This window comes from Bubalus kerabau, chromosome 12, assembly GCF_029407905.1.
Source record: "Bubalus kerabau isolate K-KA32 ecotype Philippines breed swamp buffalo chromosome 12, PCC_UOA_SB_1v2, whole genome shotgun sequence".
NCBI classification, from domain to species: Eukaryota; Metazoa; Chordata; class Mammalia; order Artiodactyla; family Bovidae; genus Bubalus; species Bubalus kerabau.
The window spans coordinates 33,220,648-33,239,933 of record NC_073635.1 but is presented as its reverse complement, the minus strand read 5'-3'; the positions used below and the strand labels follow the sequence as shown (position 1 = coordinate 33,239,933).

Here is a 19,286-nt window from a genome sequence, read left to right as displayed (position 1 = left end):
AAAATAGAACCAAGAGACATCAGCCTACTCAACCCTGTAACCTGCAAATGGTAAGTTTCATTTTTATTTCTCTTTCCTCCATGGTGACCCTTGTTCCCTGCATTCAGAGTTCCAACTAATGACTACTATCAGTTCAGGTTGGAGAAAGCCTTTTATAAGATGGTTCAGCCTCACAAAAAGATTCATTAATCCCAACCAACTTGTGTTTGGGGGCTTATGTATTAGAAAGTTAAAATGATTCTCGAAAGGCTGCTAAAAATGGAGCAACTGCACAAAACGTAGGAAAAAGACACTAGCAGTCTAAATGACTCTTCACTCAACTTCACTAGACTAAGTATTTATTGGCTACAAGATATAAAGGGGAAAAGGCAAGTTGGCTGATCAGATTAAAACCATTTGTTTTCAACGAATTCAGCTAACTGCACAAACAGCCGACATGTAAAAGAGGGATTTTACAGCAAGAGAAAGCACCCAAAGGCTCCTCCGCCTCTCGAGATGGTTTCTGCACTCCCCTGTACCCCACCAGGCACCTACATTTCTCCTGACATCCTGCAACATCAGAAATACTAACATATCCACAAGGGTTAACTCAATAGGAAACCCCCACTATATGTATTATGCAAATCACAGGGATAGACATCAGAGTTATCATGAAGAGTCAACTGCCATGAAAGCTATCATTTGCGAAAATGTTCCTCCAAGATAAAAATATCTACAACTGAAAGTAATGGAAACTAGATTGTTATTACAAAGTGAAGAGTAACCACTCTGAATTTTCTGGTAGGTTAATTAAACTATGGGGTTTTTTTCCTTCTCTTCATTAAAAAAAAAAGTCTACTTTTCTAATTGCCCAAATGCACAGACAGTTTCCCAAAAGCAAATGCCTTTGAGTGATTCTAGTACTTTACTAGTTGCAAAAAGGGATTCAATCAGGCAGACCTAACAGGAACTCTTTTCAGTATTCGCTTTCAGTATTTGCTTTTTGTAAGATTGATTAAAATGAACCTGGAAATGCACACTTTGCTAGAACAGATTGATTAGAAGAAAACAGACACGTGCCTCATTTTAACAGAATCCAATTATTAGGAAAGATTAACCACCAAGTTCCTAAAGCAGCTGCATTCCGTGTTGTTTATAAACACTAATGACTTGGCAGACAGGCATAGGGACAGGAGGAAAATGCTCAAATGTTCACCTCTGAATTAACTAAGCCATCTCCCCAACTCCTCAGAGCTCCAACCTTAGCTTTTAAGGGACTCTATAAATAGTGTGATAACTCCAAATAAAAAAGGAGAAGGAAACTAGAGAGAAGGGTGATGACAATGTAAGAGTTGAAAATAGAGCTCATGGAAAACGGTTCAAGGCACACAACACAGCTGTAAAGTGGCCCAAGACCAAAGATCACAGGAGCATGTATCGTTGTCCCAGGTCAGCTGAGCCTACTCTCACCACCACTGATCTCTGAGCAGAGTTCGAGGTCTCATCAACCCTTCACAGCCGGAGCCCTGGCTACCCCAGGATCTCAGGGATCTCAATTCTTCATCACTGTAACAAGGCACAGAGATCGGAAATTCCAGCTTTCCTTGGCTTTATTGGAACTTCGTTTATTCAGCTTCAGGGAGAAACACAAACTCTACCTTCTGAATTTAGACTGGTGCATACGAAGTAATAAAAATGATACCTTCTTAGAAACTTTTGGTAACACAATCAACAATGGTTTTTGGATACTGGTATCATATTGAGTTAAAAACATTAGCAGAAAAAAAAAAAATACCACAGAGCTTTGTGCTTAGTCGTGTCCAACTCTTTGAGACCCCATGGACTGCAGCCCACCAGGTTCTTCTGTCTTTGGGGATTTTCCAGGCAAGAATACCGGAGTGGGTTGCCATGCCCTCCTCCAGGGGATCTTCCTAACTCAGAGATCAAACCCAGGTTTCCCGCATTGCAGGCAGATTCTTTACCAACAGAGCCACTCAAGAAGCCCCACAGAGCTTTAGGACTCATATCCTATCAAGTATGTTGTTTTACTTGTTTGGAGGTTATTTGCAAAAAAGTTACTTAGGCACAAAAGGGAGAAGGCTGGAATGCTTACACAGGACAAGCTAAAGGCAAGACAGCCTTCAATATAGAAAACACTACTGTTTTAAAGAAAAGAGGTTCTCCCGGGACACTAACAATGGGCACAGCTTTACGACAGTTCAAGACACAAATGAGCTTTGGGGTCTGAACCAGGTAAGAGTGGTTCCCACAGAAAAGGAGCAGTGAGACTGAAGAAAATGGGGTCTACTCCCCCAGAACTGAAATGAGGCTTCTGATCGCTAGGCAACTCTAAATGTAAGTGCAAGCATTTCAGATACTATACAGAAGTCGAGGCTAGACTTCTCAATTAACAAGGGAAATTAAATATTCATTTAACTCTCTTCCCCAGGAAACCCCAAATAAAATGACAGTAAAAGAATAGATTAGGCAAAAACTCAAAAGGCTAAAGAAGATGACAATAGACTAGAGACAGCAGCAAACTTAGAGAAAATTTCACTCTTTTAGATGAACAAAATTTGAGGAAACCTTCCAATAGTAAAGATACTAAAAAAGAGGTGAAGGGGGGAGTGGAAATAAACTCAAAGGTCTCAGAAACAATCCAGTGAGTGCAAGAAAACCTCGGCAACAACAAAATCTTTGAATAATATCGTAAGAAAAGGAGCAGAAGATATTGCCTCCATGAAACAAGATTTAAAAAAAAAAACAAACAAGGTAATACTCTAAAAAATGAAACATGCAAAGGGTGGATAAAACAGTTGAAGATACAGTCTAAAATGCAGACTAAGGGAAATGATCAAAAATGGAATAAAAAATAAAAATAAGGAATCAGTCTGTTTCAATATGCAATTAACCATTAAAAAAAAAAAAAAAAAGACAAAACAGAGACTTTACAGTAACAGGAAGAAAACTATCCCAATAATAGTACCAGAAATGGCTTAGACCTGAGGGACACACATCATTAGTCTGAATGGGTCAGTAAACAACACAACAGGGTTCCCATCAAGAGACAGGATGAGATTTCAGAACACTGGGGACAGAGAACACCCTTCAGGACTCCCAGACACCTTCTAAAGGGGAAAAGAAGGCACGTTCGTAAGAGAGAAAGAGCCAGAATGGCTCTCTTACTGAGAGGCTCTCTGACTTGCTGAGAGGCAAGTGCCCTCTCAGCATCAAGAGAAGCCAGAAAGCACCAGAGCAAGCCCCAAAGACTCTGAAGGACAGGTATACCCTAGGATGGACGTCCAACTGACACTTAGAGACAGACAACCAAACCTGTCTTTGGTACACACGACCTCAGAGTTTATACCTGTGCACACCTCCTTAACAAGTGACTGCAGGCTGTGTTCTGCAAAGCAAGGGAGGAAACCGCTGGGAAGGGGTCGGGATGGAGGGAAGGAGTCAAGTGCAGGGGCCGTGCAGGGCAACAGAAGAGACGCTGCCAGGCACCAGGAGAGCACAGAGGGGGCCTGCTGGGCACAGCTCCGTGGAAACTGACACAAGGTCTTCTTGGCTTTCTTTGGTTCTCTTGAAGACTTTGGTTAAGAATAAGTGACAATTAAGGCCAAGATTAATTTCATACTGGGAGAACCAGGGAAAGTGAAGTTGGGCAGGGATGAAGGGAAAAGACAGCAAAGTTCCTGCTTCTGTTTCTGCCAAAACAGCAAGTCAGTGTGTATATATATATATATATATATATATATATAAATAGAAGTATAACTACCTTATTTACTCTATAAGGACATATTCCAGAAAAAAGAGCCAGAGGATTGATGAGTGGTCTCCTCCAGGGAGGGGAATACAGTGGAGGGTGGGCACTGCTGATTCTGTGTCCAGCACAGACAAAGAAGAGTCCCCTAGCAAGGTGACACCACACACCACTTTATCTGCCCTCCTCAAATCGCACAAGAAATCCATGTGTACATAACGACATGCTAGAACCAAGTTTAATAAAACTTACTTTCATACCTGCATTATCACATACATATATATATATATATTTAAAATGCTACAGATCCACCGAACAGTACAGTACAATAGCATAAACTACCATGCCAAACGTGTAAAGATCTGTGGTGTTCTCTGATGATTCAGGAAAGAGTTCAAAATTCTAAAGAAAATTCTTTAGATTCTACAGACACACAGAGACATTTACAAAACTATATTTATTTCTATCTGTACATGTAGACCACTTATATTTAGACATGTATATAATTCTCAAAGAATCAGATCATTTGGTCTAGGCCATATGAGATTTTGGTTATGAGAAAATTCTGACACAAAATAGAAAAAAAAAAAAAAAAAAAAATCAGGCTGATAAATTAGAAACTGTTCCAAGACTCTTAAGGCTTCAGGCAGTGCCTCTCTCTCTTCCATTAGAGAGAATTCTGAAATTCCAAGTCGAGTTTCTTGCATTAAATCTGCTGATGCGAATGAACAATTTTCCTTTAATAAATTATGAACTGCATTCATCGTCCTTAAGACTACTTCCAAGCACAATTCTATAGGCTACTTACGTATTAACTTACATTGATACTTACATTGACTAATCCAAAATAGTGCTCGTTGACTGGAAACTGTTCTGGACCAATCTCTTTCTCTAATGCCGAGGCATTGGCGCCCTATGGGATGAAAAGGAGAAATCTCAGTATTCAGGGTATTTTCCCAATACTATCACAGATGCATACACATTACAGAGAGATCCTTAAAATGATTTTGTTTCCTGTAACTACCTAACATTATGGAAAGAAAATAAAGGGTGACAATGAAGAAGAAAGCCTTTTAATAATATGACTAAAAAAACAAAAAACAGTTTGCAGGAACAGTTGGATCAAGGAATTCTACTAAATCCTGCTCCTTTTCCTACATGATTCTTATGTGATGGATGAGAGCCCCTGCTGTATCTGTGGTCTCACAGGTGCGTGATCTCAGAGACATCATGAAGTTAAACAGGAACCTTAGCAACCTTCAGCAACCTAACACTTCTTCAGCAGTGTACGCATGAAAATTTCTCACGCAGAACAAAGGGGGACAAGAATGTTTGCTGAGGGCTTCCCTGGTGGTTCAGTGGTAAGGAATCCACCTGCCAACGCAGGAGACATGGGTTCAATCCCTGGTCCAGGAAAATCCCACGTGCCCCGGAGCAGCTCAGCCCGTGGCCACAGCTCCTGAGCCCGCGTGCTGGCACTACAGGAGCCCGCGCGCCTCGAGCGTGTGCTCCACAGCAAGAGAAGCCACTGCTACGAGAAACTAGAGGACAGCCCCTGAGAAAAGGCCTGCACAGCGACAAAGACCGACACAACACTGCCAAAAATAGATAAATAATATGAAAAAAAAATTAAAAAAAGAACGCTTCCTTAAATCTCACCGATGACGGCACAGCTGACCGCAATCTACGAACAGATGGCCTATAAAATGACAGATACCACGTAGCCGTCAGAAGACACGAAGCAGAGTGCATTCAAACACAGTTATTTCTCAAACACATAATACTAGGTACACACAGAAAAAAGATCAACACAACCACCACCACGTATATACACAATAGCACACGGCAAGGGGGCTGGGAGGATGTACATGACACGCACCTGAGTGGGGCCGGAGGAGGCCAGGACGCAGAAGTGAAGGGGGTGAAAGACAAGAGCAGAGAATGAGACGACACCCAACAAAAGAAGGGCCTTGCTCAGAGAGTAACCGTGTGCCACGGTCTCAGGGATACGGTCGACACGTCTGTGCATCTGGGGCCCCGAAGGAAAAGGGACTGGGGGGACGGGGTTGACAAAGGCCCCGAGCACCGGCGCGTGCTAGCAAATGCACTCCAGACGCAGTCTGAAAGGGAAGTCAGAGCGATTCTGGAGACAGAGTAGCTGTTAACTTCAAAATTCCCCAGAAAACACAGGACCAGACGAATACAACTGACACTACCCACAAAACAGCCGAACGCTGCCTTGTGTACGAAGCCACGGACAGGACGACACGCACACGGCGCCTCCCCAGGACAGCCGCACTCAACACCACCCGGTGCCCAGCGCGCCCCTGCTGCCTCCTGAGCCTTTGTCAGGTGGCGCCTCCTTGGCTTCCTGACACACCAGGCCTGAAAACAAGGCCTGATGGAAGGGACCAGGCAGGCTGGTGGTCAAGCTCGACCAAAGCAAGACATTTGCCTGAATACATTCCAGCCACCCAGCACCTGTATTTATACATGATGTTTACTTGTTTAAGACATACTATTCAGCTTTATATAAGACCTTGATACAATCCCTAGCTCACAGATACTATTTAAATTTGGCATTCCATGAACTTTTTAATAATAACACGAAATTCAGTTATGACAGCAACTTCAAGATCCACTGAACCAGAGCCCTTTGTGGGGAGCCTACCAGCCCACTGTCCATACCGCCAGCTCGAGTGTCTTGTCACGGAATTTCCTCACGTGTGCTGAAAACTATCACTAAGAATTCAAACTGATACTGGTGTCATTCAAACAAGTATAACCTCTTTCCATACACACATACACAAAAGCTAGAAAAGGTGCTACTGTCAAAGGACATCTACTTGCAACAGTAAAAGCCAGCAGGCACACCCAAGGAAAGCATTTCTCGCCCTCAGGGTGAATCAAGAACCCAGCATGCCAGGCTTCCCTGTCCTTCCCTATCTCCCAGAGCTTGCTCAAACTCATGTCCATTGCATCAGTGATACCTTCCAACCATCTCACCCTCTGTCCCCCGCTTCTCCTCCTGCCCTCAATCTTTCCCAGCATCAAGGTCTTTTGCAATGAGTCAGCTCTTTGCATCAGGTGGCCAAAGTGTTGGAGCTTCAGCTTCAGCATCAGTCCTTCCAATGAATATCCAGGGTAGATTTCTTCAGCAATTTTCCAAACCCCAGCTCTAAGCTCATCTGTTGGGTGTTCAAGGAAGCCCTTATACCAACTTAGGTTTTCACAGCTAAAGGTCAGATAATTTCTAAAGTCTCTTCTAACTCAACATTCTATCATGTCTAATCACTTTTATCCACACTTCTGAGGACATTACTAGATTAACACAAAACTCTAGGAACCAAGTCAACCAGCACATGACAAGCACCATAGATGGTTATAGATGGAGTAAGGGCAGCAGACTGCAATGGGAAGTACAGAGAGCACGGAACTTACGGACGTGAGTGCTAAGTTAAGGTCCAGCGCAGTAAACTATACCTTAGTGCAGCGCGATGACACCGCGGCGCTGATTCTGTGAACGTGCCGGAGGACAGTCTCATGGCAGGAATTCAAGACTCTTGCAGAAACGACCAGAGCACATTCCTGCCTCTAGCCAAACACTAACTACAAAGGCAGAGTGTAGACTCATCCAGTGGCTGATGAGTGGTTCTTTTTTTGTTTTTTAATTTAGAAGTGTTTTCAACACTGTAGTTAGACATTAATTGGTTAAAAAAAATAATAAAGAAAAAAACCCCACCAAGTTGAAAATGTGCTATACAATTTTTTTAGTACATTTACAAGAGTTCTCAAACACCATCCCCTGAAGATTCTAAGATTCTGTTGAAGGTTGCCAAACCCTATCACATCAAGTAATAGTCCATCCAGCAGCCCAAGATTTAAATTGAGCCTAGAACCTGTCAACATCCAACGGGGATGGCTCTGAACAGTCTCCCATCCCCACACTTGAGAAATATGTTCCTACTGCAATTAACAACGCTGCGTGAAATCATGGTTCTTCACTGGGACAAAGGGAAGAAATGTTGGCACTCTCAGGAATCTCTGCTCTAAAGCCATGGGGATCAGGAATGTCATCTGTTTTGTCTGAGAACACAGCACACTAAAGGAAAAAAACATTCTTTCTGACTCTTCTGTTACCACGTAAGATTATTTTAGACTCAGGACCTATTGCTACAAATTCATCACAAAGAAGTGATTAGATATTTATGACCCTCCTGATGAAAACCACCAAAAAGTGGATGAATTTTTTAATTAAAAAAAATATACAGTAATTTAGTGAGCTGGTGAGAAAATAAGAAATCTGCAGAAACCAAAAATCAAGTGATGGGAGAACCTGAGAGATGAGCAAATGCCAAAGACGGATTTCACGAGGAGGCACCTGCCGACACCAGCGACCCGAGCACCCTACGCTGATGGCCAGATCGAGCAGGGCACGGAGACCAGGGCTGAGGCTCAGGGCCCGCTCAAGACGGGGACCGGCAGGAGACCCAAGCACGGCAAGGGAGCCGAGAGGGCTGTGTCTTCAGCAAAGGCGGAACAAGAAATAACCCTGCACCACAAGAGGAGATGGCAAAAGAACCTGCCGGCCTTGTCCTTGGCCTGGGGGTGGGAGAGACGACCAGTATCTTCCTAACAGTCATAACCACAAGCTGGCCCCCATCAAAGCTTGTGACCCAGATTCACACACACAAACAAAATCAGGCAGGAAATGTAATTCAACAAGGTCCTAAGCGGATGGTGCCCACAACTAGCAAACAGGGGAATTACAGACTCATTCCAGAAGACAAATTCAATCCACCCACAAGGAATTCCCGCAAGTAAAACTCCCAGGAGATTGAGTTCACAGTCAAAAATCACACATACACACAAAAGCAGAAAAACAAAGCACCATGTGTAAAAACCAGTGAAAATACAGACAGAAGAATTAAGGCTCAAGATGCTAATATACTTCAGACATGACATAAAGCAAATGGTTGGTATATACAAAGAAACAGCAAAAGCCTGATTATAAGAACAAACATTAGAATTTAAAGCCTAAGCTGATTTGTTTTTAAAGAATCAAATAAAACTTTCAAATCTGAAAATTATAATGGAAAGTAAAAAACTCAATGGTAATTATGGAGACAGTTTAAAAAAAAAAAGCTCCAATACTTTGGCCACCTGATATGAAGAGCCAACTCACTGGAAAAGACCCTGGATGCTGGGGATGACAGAGGATGAGATGGTTGGATGGCATCACTGACTCAATGGACTTGAGCTTGAGCAAGCTCCGGGAGTTGGTGATGGACAGCCTGGCATGCTGCCATCCATGGGGTCATGAAGAGTCAGACACAACTGAGCAACTTAGCAACACTCTGCTGCTGCTAAGTCGCTTCAGTCATGTCCGACTCTGTGCAACCCCATAGACGGCAGCCCACCAGGCTCCCCCGTCCCTGGGATTCTCCAGGCAAGAACACTGGAGTGGGTTGCCATTTCCTTCTCCAATGCATGAAAGTGAAAAGTGAAAGTGAAGTCGCTCAGTTGTGTCCGACTCCTAGCGACCCCATGGACTGCAGCCTACCAGGCTCCTCCGTCCACGGGATTTTCCAGGCAAGAGTACTGGAGTGGGGTGCCATTGCCTTCTCCTAACAACACCCTGGCCTGGCCTAGTCCAATTCTTAAAAAACTGAGTGTCTCACCGAAAATTAACCACCAACCCATGTGAAAGAAGAGAAGTAGAAACTATAAGGATACCTTCTGTTTACTGATAAAGATACTGTGTTTTGAGGACACAGCTGCAAATAGGAAAAAAGAAAACCATTCGGGAGATGGCTCTTCTGAAGGACAACGTTTACACAGTCAACCATGAAAACACATCTGACCGCCCTGCATTCTGCCGTTGAAAGAAACAATTACACAAAAGCAAAGTGACACCCAGGAATGTTTTCAAGGCAGTAAATTAAGGAAATCTCTTCTACCATCTAAAGCTCGACTATGATTAAAAAATGGTTATCTGTGAAGATGTATTTGGAAAAGCTAATTATGTTCAGTGTACAATGCTTAAGAAAATAGCAAACTTTATACATTTTAGCAAGAAATAAAAAGGGATGAAAATGTAAAAGATCAACACCTCCATATAGAAAATGGACTTATCAAGAACATAGTCGTCTGTCTGTATCTGTGGGGAACTGGTTCCAGGACCTCCACAGATCCCAAAACCCAAGGATGCGCAAACCCATCATGCGAAACGACGCGGTTCTTGCATATGACCCATGAGCCATCTCTCGAGGTCATGTCACACCTAGTGCAGTGTAAATGCCATGTGAACAGCTGCCAGCGCACGGCACATTCAAGTTTTGCTTTTACGAACTTTCTGGGACTTTGTTTACAAATGTTTTTGATCCTGGGAGGTGGAACCCACAGATACAGAGGGCCGGCACTTCCTTCTTTCCATTAGACAGCTTACAGTTCTTTATACTAGATAGCCTGTATTTAATACAAATATGAGAAAACACATTTCCCCCACTGTTGTGTTTCAAGTCCTATCTTGAAATCCAGCATTTATCATTCCCAGTTTAATACCGAAGAGGGTCAGATCAGGTCAGGAGCCAAAGGAGAACTGCCAAAACAGGCAGGAAAGGCTTCCTGAAGATCAAAGAAGCAAGTGACCCTACAAACCGAGAACAGTGCGGGAGGCACAGGAAGAGGCGAGGTAGGATGTGGACAAAGCAAGGAGGAAGTGAGTGCGGGCAGGAAAGGGGTGAATCCAGAGTGAGATGTGAGAAGCAAGCTCCTGTCTTCCAAACCAGAAGATGGAGAAGGGAGACAAGGCTGAGAGCCCACGACTGTTCCCCTGGAAGACGCCATACCCCGACGCTAAACCAGAGACGCCATGCCCCGACGCTAAACCAGACACTGTACCCCGACACTAAACCAGAGACAACAAACATTTTCATGAGAAAACAAACCATTCCCATACTCTCAGTCTCAGGCATCCTAAAAGTCATCCCAAAGCAGTAGTCCTCCAGAAAGGATGAACCTCAGTAAGCATCTGAGAACCAAAAAGGTCGCAGCCCTCAGTAGGTAGCAGAGTATCACAACCGCTGCTCCCTTTTCAGTGACGCTCAAGAGGCCACAGTGCCTCTCCCTACCGAGAGAGTAAACGGTGGTTTGTGAGACTTCTGTTCCAATATTCAAGTACACGTATATTAGGTCTAACTGCCAAACCGCTCAATCAGAAAACGGGGACCAACGTTTTCCCACTTACAAAAACATGAACCCCTCAGTTTTCCCCAAATCCTGTGTTACAGTAAAGTGAACTATGTGAAAAGTCCCTCACACTCCTGCAAGGAAAATCACCATCCAGCTACAACGTATTATTAAGCTGAAGTGAAATCAAAACTATGTAAATTATTGACTGACTGAATTATTCTGTTACTGTAACAACAGGGTTCATACTCCAGATTCCAGGGGCTAACTGTAATAAAAACTAAAATTATCATCAAACTGAAATAGTTGTTAGACACAGAAAGGAACTGACTGCAGCTGGCAGCACGCGGAGTCCTGTCCAAAACACCCCGCAGAATGGAAAGACGTCACAGAGGAGACACAGGGGGAAGTTCCTGGGGTCAGGCCCTCCACCACCACTGTTCAGCTAAAAAACCCTCAGCATTAACTATGTCAGAAGACTTACAACCACAGGCTTTAAAACCCTTCGGAAAAAATGAGGGGAGAATACTTTCTCATTTTATGAAACCAGCATCACCCTGACTCTGAAGCTAGACTAAGACACTAAAAACTACAGGCGCTATCCCTTATGAATACAGATGCAGAAACCCCAACAAAGCACTAGTGAACCAAATTCAAGGATGTACTAAAAGGATTACCGACCATGACCAAGTGGGATAAACACCCAGAATAAAGCACTCTTACAATCCAAGAACAAAAAAAAAACAACCCAGCAAAACCAATACAATATTGTAAAGTTAAATTAAAACAAAACAAAACAAAAAAACAACCCAACCAAAAAATAGGCAAGTGACTCAAACTGACATTTCTCCAAAGATGATACACAAATGGCAAACAAGTACATTTAAAGATGCTCAGTATCACTACTCACTAGGGAAATGCAAATCAAAATCACAAGGTGCCACTTCACACCCATCAAACTGGCCAGAATCAAGGGGGGGAAACAGAAAACAGGCATTGGTGAGGATGTGAAGAAACTTAGTGGTTCCTCCAAAAATTTAATATGGCATTCCCATATGGCTCAACAATTTCCATCCTAGGTACATATCCAAAAGGTCTGAAAACAGGAAGGTCAACATTCACAGCAGCATTAGTCATTAAAGGCAAAAGGCAGAAAGAACCCCAAATGCCCATCAAGAGAGGAACAGATACACAAACCATGGACTAATACAATGGAGTATCATTGAGCCATAAGAAGAAATGAAGTACTGATTCATGCCATGACATGCATAAACTTTGAAAACATTATGCTAAGTGAAATAAGAGGACCTAGACCCAAGAGGACAAATAGTGTAGGATTCCATTGACATGGAACACCTCCACTGGGCAAATTCACAGAAGACAGAAAGTAGATTAACTTTAGATTAAGCAAAGTCTGCAGACAGGGAGGAATGGGGAGTTCTACTGAATGGCCATGGAGCTCCGGCTGGGGTGATGAAAACATTCTAGAATAAGACAGCGGTGACAGCTGCCACGACATGGCAAATGTAATTAATGTTACTGAAATCTATACATAAGATTAACTGAAGAGGCAATTTTTTTTTTGTTATATATATCTGACCACAATTTTAAGAAAAGGACTTCATGATCAAGTGTCAAGGCTGTTATACTGGGATCCCAAGACAAGAGTTAATCACGCGTCCTCCCCCACCATTGTTTTCCTGGAGAGCAAGTCACTACTGAAATCCATAATTTCTTGAGTTAAAAAACCTCACCATGAGGATCGGATAAGGCCAAGCATTGCTTGTTTAGTGTCATAAGCCCAAAAGATGAGTTAAACCTTGAAGCAAACAATACCTACCTTCCACTGCTCTGACTGAGCTAGCTACAAGAGTGCAAAATAAAGACACAGGGAAAATTCCGGGAGGCACTGCTGTCTGAGGAAAGACGGGGACAGAAGGGCAGAGAGCAAGTGCGGTCCAGATGCCCAACAGTGAGAGGCTGAGTGACTCCCAGCGTCGTGTGCGGCACTGCTGAAAAACCTCAACAGAACTCACCTTTCAAAATAAACACAGGCTTACCTGTTTTAAATACAACTAGAACACAATGTTCCAAATGCAGGGAGAAATCGGAGTGGGAGCCTGAGTTTGGGAATGCTACAGAGATCCTGTGTGGGGGCTGGGAATCGGGGACAGAGTCTGAGCCCAAGCTCAGCACCACCTCCGGACAAGTCACCAAGGCTGGTGTGGTCTCTGCACCTCCTAATACAGGAAAACACCTACTCTGCCAAGGTCATGGGGCTGGAAAGCAAACAACGAGAGTGAAGCTGCCCTTTGTAAGGCTATCAGAAGCATCAGTCACTCAAGTGATGGTTTCAACCAAACGGAACAACACAACGGAAAATTCCAACAGAAGACAGCGAACTACCTCACTTGTACTTTGTTTGGGAAGCTACTGGGCAGGTTAAAGAAAACACATAGCTCTTTATCCAAAAGTCTTAAGTTAGCACCCCCTGGACAGTTGTAATAAATACTAGAACAAGCACCAAATCCCTTTTGTGCGCCTCATGTAACACCTTATTTAATAAATACTGCAAGCTCATATACTGAACACAATGCAAAGTGCAGAGGGTAGAGAGTAAAAGCAAGGTGTTGTTGGTCGCCCCCTCCCTTCAGTTCCTTTCCCCAGAGACACCGGCTGCTAACAGCTTGGTTTCAGCGCTACAGTGGTTATTATCACAGCTGTAAATTACAGATGTCTCGTTACCAGCTTTAAATCTGCTCTGCAAATGCGAAACTGGCACACACACGCCTCCGGTTCTCCTTCCCCACGCCACCTCCCAGTTTTTATTACGAATTACTGGGTATAAGATTGCTTTAGGGAATCTAGTAATTCTATATTTAACTCTCTAGCCAGATTTACCAATCTCATAAAGTAGGTAAATTACTGCTGTGAAACTCTCCTTCTATGTCCCTCCTTCCTCCCCATCCCTACTACCTGTTTACCTGGGCAGAGGCTGGACCACTCACATTTGCTTCTGTGACAATTCACCCACCACACTTCACTCACAACACAGGAGCTCCACAGACAGCAGCTTGGAGGGCAGCCAATGCTGCCCGGGAGCTCAACTCGAAAGCAGACAAAAAGACGTTGAGTAACTTCGACGTAAGAAAAGGTGAGTTACAAAGGCGGCAAAACTTTACAACTATCAAAAACCAAAAAAAAAAATCATCGCTGCAACAAAGTTCAGGAAAGTCAACAAGAAAAAAACCTAAGGAACAGACACATGGCCCTTGGACATTTAACTATTGTCACTTAAAGGAGAACTTTTCAAGTTTCCCGTTCTCTTTCTCCCTCCCCGGTTTCCCTTAAGTGTCTGGAAACCCCCGCTTAGCAGATATAACTTGTGAAAGAAAGATGGCCAGCATCTGCATCTCTGATTGGGATTCCTCCCCACTGGTCCTGGAAGAGCTGGGAGGGACAGGGAGGCAGAGCGCCAGGGGGCGTGGCTGGGGGTGGCTGCACCCTGGGCTGGCCCTAGGTCTTCGGGGACCCAGCCCATCACATGCTGGTCCCTGCTCTCTCCCCAGCCCTAACGGCCAGTCCACCCACCCCCAGACAGAAGGTCAGCCACTCTCTGCAAAGACCAGGTCTCTGGCCTGACCCCACGTGCCCACTACTCTGTGTCAATAGGAAGCGAGAAGGCTCCCTGACCCAGCTCTCCCAAGCCAGAGGCTAGATGCGATTACCATGGTGACGGCATCACAGCCACAGCCAACCATGAACGGCAGATTCCAAGTTCAAGCTTCCACAGGGGCTCTCTGGGGAGGACCACAGCTGGCTGGTCTGTTTTTTGCTTCTTTTCTTTCCCATCACTACTTTCCAGTCCTCTAGGAATCCCTCAAAGGATCTGGTGCATCGGTAACGCCGCTCACCCTCTAGCTCTATTGCAGTTCAACAGACAAAGCACCAATAGCCAGCCACTCAGCACATGCACGCAGACACACCTTTCTGTGACTCCCACAGATGGTGCCACTGAAGAAGCAGACGTGCATGTGCTCACACTGGCCACAGGGTCCTTTATAGCAGATCTCATAAGAGTTTTTATATTAACAAGTATAATATCACTTCCAGTAGTCTGCGCTCCACACAACACTAATATATCTAAATCCTATAACAAGCTCTGCTAATAAACATCTACAGTCATGAAAGGAGTCCTTCTTGGTGCTAAACCAATCTCAGCAGAAACTCGCACCCCACAGCAAAGGCTGTTTCACTCAGACCACTGTTCCCTGAAGTCACTTCCAACAATGCTTTCTTATTACATCCAGAAATGTAAAAGAAACTCATAGATCCATTATCTACTTCAGAATAGTTTTTATAAATTAGAACAAATTTGAAAACTTATTAGTCACACTATGACTATGTCACCACACTCCAAAGAAGAGGACTAAAGGACTGCTCTTTCTAGTGATGCTGATTCCCACGGGATAGAACATGGAGAGAAGCAGTGTGCAGACCAAAGGTGACTCAACTTCAAAAATATCCTTATCCCATTTGGTTTGCCGTCTAGAATCATCTTCCATTATATTCTGAAACTGACACAGAGGTGGGGAACAGGTCTCCTCTATTCAGTCTGAGGAGGGAAACGTGAGTCCCACGGTGAGCACACACATCACCTGCCCAGACACATGGTGCCCCCTCCCCCAAATCCCAAAGAATAGGGACCTGCTCTCCACTCAGGTCCCCTTAAGTCTTTCCTACTACCAAAAATACTCTCACAGTTACTTCCTTCTGAACAGCGAAGAGTAAGCCGAGGAAGTCTGAAACAACCCCAACAAACAGTAATTCTAATTCCTCTACAGAAGAAGTAAGGAACTTGAACACAACTTGAACATAATTTTGTAATGCTAGAGACGTGATCTCATTACAGAATGTGATGGGTGTTCTGCTGCTGCTGCTGCTAAGTTGCTTCAGTCAACTCCGTGCGACCCCATGGACTGCAGCCTACCAGGCTTCTCCAGGCAAGAACACTGGAGTAGGTTGCCATTTCCTTCTCCAATGCATGAAAGTGGAAAGTGAAAGTGAAGTCGCTCAGTCGTGTCCGACTCTTAGTGACCCCATGGACTGCAGCCTACCAGGCTCCTCCATCCATGGATTTTCCAGGCAACAGTACTGGAGTGGGGTGCCATTGCCTTCTCCCAATGGATGTTCTAACAAAGTTTTAAAATCACTTTTACAGGGAGCTGCCCTGGGGGTCCAGTGGCTAAGACTCCAAGCTCCCAATGCAGGGAGCCTGGGTTCGATCCCTGGTCTGAGAACTAGATGCCACATGCCACAACTAAGACCCAGTGCAGCCAAATAAATAAAATAAATAGTCTTTTAAAAATCACTTTTATAAAGGAAAGACTAGGTCAGCAATTAGTGATATATTATGTGGGGTATCAGCAAACAAGCAGACAAAAAACAGTGCTCCATTCTGTGAACAGGAATGCAGACAAAAAACAGTGCTCCATTCTGTGAACAGGAACCCAGACAAAAAGCAGTGCTCCATTCTGTGAACAGGAACGCCATCCCAAGCCATAGTATCCACCAGTGTCATAAAGAGAGACCTACACAGGATGCACTTAAACGAGAGAGGAGATGCCATGCAGACACGCTGGGCCGGATGACACAGAGACATCAGGAACAAAACGCTGCTGCCAGAGGCACCTACAAGCAGCCTGAAGATGAACGAAGAGGCATCAAAAATGAATGAAAACATTCCGAGTTTTTTTTTTTTATCTCAGATCTCTAAGTGTAACAAAATTTATCAGCTGAATACAGGTAATGCTTTATGGTCTCAGCTGCACCTCCAAACATTTACATAAACACTTAGCCACTGAGGTCTATGAAATACACAAATCCTAAGATATCGGCTGGTCTCTACGGAGGATACAATCATACATCAACAAGTGCAGCCAGGAGTGCACTGGGGAGGGGGCCAGGACATATGTCTCCCCCACCCAGAACACACGAGCTTTGTGTGAACAGGGTTCCTTCCGGCTAGAACTCAGGCAGGATTCTGTCTAGGAATCCTCCCACCACAGGCCTGAGTTACTGCGGAGTCTTGTTATCAAAGGACTGCTTCACCATCACAAGTCTATGTGGAAAGCGATAGGGATTCTGAAATGACTTTGCACATGTGTGTGTAGCTGCCTACCCACTTGGCACCACCAGGCAAAGCAAGATGTGGACAAGGCGATCCCTATTTGCAGGGAACCCACAGCGTAGGAGAGGAGAACCAGGGCCCAACAGGAAAAGTTAATTTCAGTGATAACATGGTACCTGGGATTCACCTCAGAATAACCCAGGAGGTGTACAGCAGGTGGGAAGGAAGAAGACAGGCTGGTCAAGAGACACCCTGGGCTGCAGACAGCAGATGGTGCACGGCGGCACGCGACATGAAGCGCTGACCCGAGAGACGTCTGTTTTTCTTTAGGAAAGAAGACTGCGCTTGGTTAAAACAGAATGGGAAACATGATGAACTGCCAAAGAAGTGATTCAGATAACGGATTCATTTAGAAAGAGGTGGCCCCTTCACAGAAAATAATCACAAGCAGGACATTTACCAAGCAAGGGGAGAAACAGCCTCAGTCAGGCTGACTTCACACTGACAAGCTGCTGGGAAGGCATCACTGTGGTGGACAGAGTTAAAGGGCTCCCCTCGACTGCAGGAAGGGCCAGCAACTTGCTTCTAACCAACAGAATCTGACGAAGGTCACGGGACAACGATTCTTTGGTTATAGAAGACTCTGCACCGCTCCCTGGCGTGCTGTCTGACTCACTGACTGGCTCTGAAGGAACAGGCTGCCAGGAGCTGAGAGGACCATCCCAGGACAGAGGGGGGCCACATGGAGGGGAGGGCTACATGGAGGAGGGGTCCTGCAGAGAGGTCTCACAGCCAGGAACTAGAGGCGACCTCTCAGTGCTGAGGGTTGTCTCCTACAGACAGCCGGCCAAAAGCCAGGCCCCTCCAACCTGTGCCCTCTGCAAGGCTGCAGCTGGTGCCCTGGCCAGAGGTCAGTTCTCATCAGAGCCTCACCTGGCAGTGGATCTGCTCGATGACAAACGCATGCTGGTTTAAGCTGCGAACTTTGTGACAGTCTTCAATTCTGAAGCTCTGCATTTGTCACAGCTCGTGCGGTGTTTGCCCCTTTAGTTTTGCCATCGTTCTGTCTCTTGAGTTTAAAGAAACACTGATTCTGGAACCCCAGGATACAACAGAGAGATCAACGTTGACCCTGCAGAAGGACCACGGTGCCCTGCTCTGCCTGAGACAGTGTGGGCCAGGTGTCGGCACACATTTCAGTCCCAGAGGGCCCCAGGTGAGACGAGAACGCAGCCTTGTATTCACATTCTACACCTTAAATCTTTACCTTCCCAAGCACGACTGCACCTTTCATTCTTTTCAGTTTGCTCCAACTGAACACCCTACACATCTCTATCTATTACCGTTAACATTCTGCTGGACTTTGCCTAGATTAATGATTTCTTTGGTAAAGAAGTTCAGCGTACAGATCAAAATACAACATTTAAGCTTGCAGACACATTCAACAGAGCTTTCCTTAGTTTACATCTAATGGAGGAAGATTCATTTCTGTAATGCTGATACATCCAATATTCCTACCACAGTAGTAAGGTTCCTCCAGCTTGTGCTACACACGTGTATAAAATTGTTTCTAAAACAGTTGTTCTTAGATAAAATAATGTCAGAAACTTCTTTAGAAAGACAGAGCTTTCCTACAGCAATTTCATATACCCAATTGAAGTCACTCAGTCGTGCCTGACTCTCTGCGACCCCATGGACTGTAGCCTACAGGGACTCTCTGTCCATTGGATTGTCCAGGGAAGGGTACTGGAGTAGGTTGCCGTTTCCTTCTCCAGGGGATCTTCCTGGCCAGAGATCGAACCCAGATCTCCCGCATTGCAGGCACACACTTTACCATCTGAGCCACCAGGGAAGCCCTAGGCCCACTTTATTTTATGTGGTACATGCATGCTAAGTCTCTTCATTTGCGTCCAACTCTTTGCGACCCCTGCTGGACTGTAGCCCACCAGGCTCCTCTGTGCATGGAATTCTCCAGGTAAGAACAGTGGAGTGAACTGCCATGCCCTCCTCCAGCGGATCTTAGGATATATATAAACGCAGGTGAAGTCACACACAGGTACTATGTTGTACATGAGAGACAGCATTAGAAAACTGCCACGGCTTGTCACAGGTGAGGAATGGATCTGTCAGGTCGAAGGAAGCCCTGATTTTGAGATGATCCATCAGAATCTGCCCACTTAGAATTCAATTCCTTTATTGAACACATAACTTTTAATCGAA

The 19,286-nt window shown here is 44.7% G+C and overlaps 1 protein-coding gene across 2 annotated transcripts in view; it reads right to left on the bottom strand.

Annotated features, from left to right (window-relative positions):
• Nucleotides 1–19,286, bottom strand: part of USP12 (ubiquitin specific peptidase 12) — a 59,441-nt gene that overhangs the window by 22,514 nt on the left and 17,641 nt on the right. The window contains exons 1-2 of one of the 2 annotated variants that reach the window (XM_055542497.1): nt 8,931–9,232; nt 4,578–4,658 (exon numbers count right to left, since the gene is read on the bottom strand). In XM_055542497.1, coding sequence (XP_055398472.1) covers nt 4,578–4,658; nt 8,931–8,984 — 135 coding nt within the window. In that variant the 5' untranslated portion in view covers nt 8,985–9,232. Of the gene's footprint in view, nt 1–4,577; nt 4,659–8,930; nt 9,233–19,286 lie in introns of those variants that run through there. The other variant, XM_055542498.1, reaches the window with a different exon arrangement.